Source organism: Heteronotia binoei, chromosome 5 (assembly GCF_032191835.1).
Source record: "Heteronotia binoei isolate CCM8104 ecotype False Entrance Well chromosome 5, APGP_CSIRO_Hbin_v1, whole genome shotgun sequence".
Classification (NCBI taxonomy): domain Eukaryota; kingdom Metazoa; phylum Chordata; class Lepidosauria; order Squamata; family Gekkonidae; genus Heteronotia; species Heteronotia binoei.
Window position 1 is genome coordinate 14,603,675 of NC_083227.1, and position 6,629 is coordinate 14,610,303.

The 6,629-nt window shown below is 50.1% G+C and overlaps 1 protein-coding gene across 1 annotated transcript; it reads right to left on the reverse strand.

Annotated features, from left to right (window-relative positions):
* Window positions 1–309: 309 nt before the first annotated feature.
* LOC132571129 (zinc finger and SCAN domain-containing protein 16-like) lies at window positions 310–3,025 on the reverse strand. Its single transcript, XM_060237811.1, has 3 exons — window positions 2,938–3,025; window positions 1,446–1,920; window positions 310–653 (listed from the first exon to the last, which is right to left on the reverse strand). The coding sequence occupies exons 2-3, from the start codon at window positions 1,914–1,916 to the stop codon at window positions 537–539; spliced, it is 588 nt and encodes a 195-aa protein (XP_060093794.1). The 5' UTR covers window positions 1,917–1,920; window positions 2,938–3,025; the 3' UTR covers window positions 310–536.
* Window positions 3,026–6,629: the final 3,604 nt, after the last annotated feature.

Consider the following 6,629-nt stretch of genomic DNA (forward strand, 5'->3'; position numbering starts at 1 on the left):
TACCAACCTATGGGGTGATGTCACACCATGATGTTTTCTTAGCAGCCTTTAACAGGGGGGAGGGGTTGCCATTGCCTTCCCCAGTCATCTACACTTTCCCCCCAGCAAGCTGGGTCCTCATTTTACCGACCTCAGAAGGATGGAAGGCTGAGTCAACCTGGAGCTGGCTAACTGAAACCAGCTTCCACCGGGAACGAGCTGAGGTCGTGAGCAGAGCTTGGACTGCAGTACTGCAGCTTTACCACTCTGTATCACGGGGCTTATACCATGGGGTAATAGCTGCACCTATATTTGTCTTCTTTCCTTCTCTTTTTTTGAGCCACCTTGAGTCCTTCTGATGGAAGGAAGGTGAAAACTCATATAAAAATGAATGGAATTGCCTTCCACGAATCTGTCTACTCCCCCTTCAAGTGAGTGGCCATCACTACATCCTGTGGCTCTCAGAAGTCCACTCTGGGTAGTGAGCAGAAGTACTTCCTTTTTCTCCTGTCCCAAACCTTCTACCCAACAACTTGACCAGGTGCCCCAATTCCATCTCAGCAGGAAGCACCCTTACGACATGGCAGGGCATCCTGGACCTTCTGAATGTCCTTTGACGGAGCTCCTTCTGCCTCAGAGAGCTTCGCTTCCCTCTTCACAGGTGGTCCCCGCATCTGAAACAAAAGCAATGGGCTCAGGTAAGAGAAGGAATGGAAGAGGCTGAGGGGATGAATCCTGCCCCACTCCCAGACTCCTCATCCCCACAGAGAGAGCCAGTTTGGTGTAGTGGTTAAGTGCACGGACGCTTATCTGGGAGAAGAAGAAGAACATATTGGATTTATATCCCACCCTATACTTTGAATCTCAAAGGTCTCAGAGCAGTCACAATCTCCTTTACCTTCCCCCCCACCCCCACAGCAGACATCCTGTGAGATGGATGGGGTGAGAGAGCTCTTACAGCAGCTGCCCTTTCAAGGAGAACTGCTACGAAACCTATAGTTGACCCAAGGCCATTCCAGCAGATGTAAGTGAAGCAGCGGGGAATCAAACCCAGTTCTCCCAGATAAGAGTCCGCTCACTTAACCACTACACCAACTGGATATCCAGGTTTGATGCCTCACTTCTCCGCGTGCAGCTGCTGGAATTACATTGGGTCAGCCATAGCTCTCTCAGAGCTTGTCCTCGAAAGGGCAACTTCTGGGAGAGCTCTCTCAGCCCCACCTACCTCGAAGGGTATCTATTGTGGAGGAGGAAGGTAAAGGAGATTGTGAGTTGCTCTGAGATTCAGAGTGTAGGGCAGGATATAAATCCAATATCTTCTTCTTCTACTTTGACCAGCAGAGCTGCTTCAGACACGGGGCAAGAGTCAGGGTTGGGTTTCCCTGGTTTTCTAGAGGTAGAAATATCTGGCAGTGAAGCCTTATGATAGGTTTGTTGTTTGAACTGTGCAAAGAAATCCCCCTCACCTGCTCTGCCTGCCTCTTCTCCTCTGCCTGACTCAAGAGGAAACCTTCGGCCAGGGCCACCGCCTGGGAACTGGTCTCCGGCCCACATCCTCTGACCCAGCACTGCATTTCCTGGGGCAGAAGAGTCAGGAACTGCTCCAGGATCACCAGGTCCAGGATCTGCTTCTTGGAGTTCTTCTCTGGCTTCAGCCACTGGTTGCAAAGTCTATGGAGCTGGTTGCAAAACTCTCGGGGCCCCTTGGCCTCATGGTAGCAGAACTGCCTGAAATGTCGGCAATGTACACCTGAGGCTGTGGTGTTCTTCACCAGGACCTCCAACGCAACTGTTTCCCAGAATTCACTCCCAGCTTCGAGGAGAAGGGGACCCTTGTTTGCCTTTTGGTCCATTTGAGGGGCTTTGAAGTCCTCCTCTTCCATCTCCTTCCCTTTCCTCTCAGGTTGCCTCCGATCTGGGGAAGATAGCTTTCCCATGTTGCTACGAAAAGGGAGAGGGGAAGTGATCAAAAAGGGAGAAAGGAACGAAAGGAGAACGGAGCGACATCACCAACTCTGGCCAAGAGACACCAAAGGGCTGTCTTGGGAGGTCAAAAGCGGCATCCTTTTTTATGTTTGCAGGTCAGGATCAGCTGAATTAGTGTGAGCTAGCTCACAGATTTTTAGCCTCCATCTCGCATCTTTTTTGTCTTAGCACAGGAAAAATGACCCTGGAGCGCAATTCTTTATGCAGTAGCTCATCATTTTAATGCCAGTAGGTCACAAAGTAGAATTTTTGATCACTAGACTCTGCAGCTTAGAGGGGCTATTGGTCAGGAGGGGATATTGGTTAATGACGCTTTGCTACATTAGGTGCCAAGTTTTTAAAGATATGCCTCGTTGTTTTCAGAGGGGGGGGGGAACTCTCTCGATTTGTCTCTTTAAAAACCTGTTGTGGATGGTAAGATCTTGGCCTCCCGAGTGTGCCAGGATGTCAACTGGAGTCTGGGACAAAAATGGCTGGTTTGGGCTTCCCCAAAACGGTCCATAGGGCTAGAGTGGCTGAGGCTGATGGGAATTGTAGGCAAAAAACATCTGGAGAGCCACTGTTCTCTGGCCCTAGACCCACATTTGGGGAAAGCTTTGTCTGAGCAGCCAGCAGAGGGGAAGGGGCAGAGGGCCTGCAGTCTGGATGAAGGGGAAAGTAACCACACACACACACACACACCCGGGAAACATCAGGTGGGGAGGAGGAGGAGATCCTGGCTCAGATGCAGGGCAGAAGCGTGACTTCTTCTTCTATGACGGCCGCGGCTGGGAATTTAATGTGCAATTATTTTTTCAATTCCTGCACGAAATGCAGAGCCCCCCGCAAGGAGTCACCGAAGTGGCGAACAGATTAAAAACCTGCATAAGGAAATTGCAGTTTAGAACGCTCCTTCGCCAGGCACACTAGATCGGCCTTCCTCTCTTGCAAGAATGCAAAGCTTATCTCCCCCCCCCCGCTCCCATGACTTACTTATGAGTAAAACCTTCCTAGGATCCACCTGCAAAGATTGCCCCTGGAGTTGCTGATCTGAAGCTCTTCCCCTTCCCTTTCGCCATTCAGTGGCAACTCTCCTCCCCCCAATTTCCTCTTCTCCGCCTCCCCCCTCCTCCTTGCTCGGCCTCTCTAGGAAGCAGACATGCTCGCTTTAACCCTTCCAGTGCTGCAGACCAATGAGAAAGGCTTCCCCTCCTTTCCAAACCCGGACCGTCTGGATAGACTTCAGCCTGGCCGCCCTCAGCCACGCCCTGCGCTGCTCAGTGGGGCTACTCGGGAGTCAGTCTGCAGGGGATCCTACTCCCGGGGTGTTCCCCCCTCCAGCCGTCTCAGTAAACGACACAGCCCAGCAAGCAACCTGATTCGCAGTGGATCCAGACTCCTGCCCGGGGTTATCCCGCGAGACTCGTGCCTAGGGAAATAGATTTTTAGGATTAATTTTACTGCATGCTGCTGTTTTGTTGCTTTCGCATGCTCGTGCTACTCAGATCAAAGGTTTGCTCAATTTGTTAATTTGACTATTCTGTCATTGTACCGTTTTACATTCTAAACCACTGCCTACCAGATAATTTTACTTCACTGTCATTGGTTTGGTGTAGTGGTTAAGTGTGCAGACTCTTATCTGGGAGAACCGGGTTTGATTCCCCACTTCTGCACTTGCACCTGCTGGAATGGCCTTGGGTTAGCCATAGCTCTGACAGAGGTTGTCCTTGAAAGGGCAGCTGCTGGGAGAGCCCTCACAGCCCCACCCACCTCACAGGGTGTCTGTTGTGGGGGAGGAAGATAAAGGAGATTGTAGGCCGCTCTGAGCCTCTGTCCTTGAAAGGGCAGCTGCTGTGAGAGCCCTCTCCAGCCCCACCCACCTCACAGGGTGTCTGTTGTGGGGAGGAAGGGAAAGGAGATTGTGAGCCGCTCTGAGACTCTTCAGAGTGGAGGGCGGGATATAAATTCAATATCTTCTTCTTAAATCTGTACCATGTTGCATTCTGGGCCACCGCCAACCAGCTCTGTATGTCTCTGCTCAGCTATGTCTGGCTCTGCTCACTGTGCTGGATTCCTCGTCTGATGAAGTGTGCTTAAGAGCACACGAAAGCTTACGTTCTAAATAAAACTTGGTTGGTCTTAAAGGTGCACTTGACGCCTGCTTTGTTCAGCTGCTTCAGACCATTCTGTCCCAGGTTGCATTCTGGGCCACTGCCTACCAGCTATGGATGCCTCTGCTCAGCTATGTCTGGCTTTGCTCACTGTGCTGGATACCTCCTCTGATGAAGTGTGCATAAGAGCACACGAAAGCCTACGTTCTAAATAAAAATTGGTTGGTCTTAAAGGTGCCACTTGACGCCTGCTTTGTTCAACGGTGATCCTTCGGCCTCTCTCCTCTACATCCCACCGGCGGCGAGGCTGCTGCTGTCTTCCTGAGCACCAGATTGGATGTGGTCGCCACCAGCCTCCAGGTTTGGGCATGCCACCAGCCTCCAGGTGGTACCTGGAGATTCCCCTGGAATTCCAGCTCATCTCAAGATATGTGACTGTAGGACTGCACCTGCTTGGCTCCTTGGTGCCTTTTGGACTGAGCTTGAGGATTTAGGAACAATGGGGGGGCAGTGAGATCCAAATCCCTGCTGCCCTGGCCCAATCAGAGGCCCCCTGCTGGTTCAAATGACCCAATGGCGTCCTAACGCTGGAACCTTGAACTGTATATCACTACCACCACATCTCCTTCTTGCATTGAACCCACTATATTATAATAGTTCTAGGATGGCATCGAAAATCGGCGATCCTTCAGCCTCTCTCCTGTTTTTCAAAACTACGTTTTGAACTGCTGCTCTCTGTCACTTCCTGGGTGCCGTATGGGAAACGGTTGCCACCTCCTGTTTGGGCATGCCACCAGCCTCCAGGTGGGACCTGGAGATTCTCCTGGAATTCCAGCTCCTCTCTGGACTACAGAGATCAGCCCCCCTGGAGAGAAGGGTGCTTTGGAGGGTCAGCTCGGTGGCCTGGCACTAGGGTTGCCAAGTCTAATTGAAGAAATATCTGGGGACTTTGGGGGTGGAGCCAGGACACATTGGGGGTGGAGCCAGGAGCAAGGTTGTGACAAGCATAACTGAACTCCAAAGGGAGTTCTGGCCTTCACATTTAAAGGGACTACACACCTTTAAATGCCTTCCCTCCATTGGAAATAATGAAGGATAGGGGCACCTTCTTTGGGGGCTCATAGACTTGGACCCCTCCATCCAATCTGGTGAAGATGCCAGCTGTAGAGGGTCAGGATCAAACACAACCCCCTTCTGTGGACTTAGCAGCCTAGCCTTGGGTGGATCCCTTCAGAGGAGCAGGGACCGAGTGGCACTCCATTGAGAGACAGCTGGTGAGACTCCTTTCTGTGAGAATCTCTCTGACTCTCTTGCCAGGCCGTTCAACCAGGACAACATTGTACCACTGGGCTAGAGTTTTAACCAACTGGACAGCTTTTCTGTCAAGGACATAATTGCACAAGCCATCCAAGTACAATACGAAATGGTGCATCTTTGTAATTCCTATTCAATGCCACACTTCTAGAGCTTTCCCCCAAGCTATTTCAGGCTCAAAAGCTTCTTGTTCCTCAGTAGTGGGTTTTGGGGTTTTTTTGTAAAAGTATCTAAGGTGTTCTTGCCTTCTTCCCTCTCTCACACACAGAATTTTCCTTACTTTTTTCTCCTTTCTTTCTCATTGATCAGTCCCTTTATCTGTTGTCTTCTTTTTTTAAGGTTTATGGCTGTCCCACCCTGACATGTTATATTTTGATGCTGGTTCTACCTGTGGCGCAGAGTGGTAAAGCAGCAGTATTGCAGTACTGTGATCTGAACTCTCTGGTCACGACCCGAGTTCTATCCCAGCGAAAGCTGGTTCAGGTAGCCAGCCCAAGGTTGACTCAGCCTTCCATCTTTCTGAGGTAGGTAAAATGAGTACCCAGCTTGCTGGGGGGGAAGTGTAAAAGACTGGGGAAGGCAATGGCAAACACCCCGTAAAGTCTGCTGTGAAAACGTTGTGAAAGCAACGTCACCCCAGAGTCGGAAACGACTGGTGCTTGCACAGGGGACCTTTCCTTTCCTGCCCAGGAACTTTAGGGAAGAGACAAAATCACCTGCTTAACTTACACTTCTGAAAATGACACACAAGAGGCTTTTTAAAGCTCAAAAATAAACAAAAATATTTTATTAAACACAGAGGGGGGAAGGTTAGGTGGAATCAGGGGTAAAAATGCCTCTGGGGTGATTCAATAACTCTGAGGTAATTTAGGAATTTCACAGTTAACATGCACCCAGAAAGTAAGAATTTTAAGATTTTCACAAGGTCTTGGATAGAGCCTTTGAGGCTAAATTCTCAGTGCCTACGAAACACTCGAGCGTAAGTTCTTGCGTTTAACTAACTCTTCAAGTTCCAAAAGGCCGGAATTCATACCAAGTACCCAAATCCTTTGTCCGTGGAGGTGATATTGTATAGACTGCACAAGAGAGCACTTGTTGTGTATATATGTTAATACACCTTTTGGCACTAGTTGCACGTGTCTGCCTGTTTTTCTTTCCTGAAGCCCTGTGTCGGGCAAGTCATCTCCCTCACTCTGCTACTCCCGCTCCGACAGTGCCTACGAAACACTCGAGCGTAAGTTCTTGCGTTTAACTAACTCT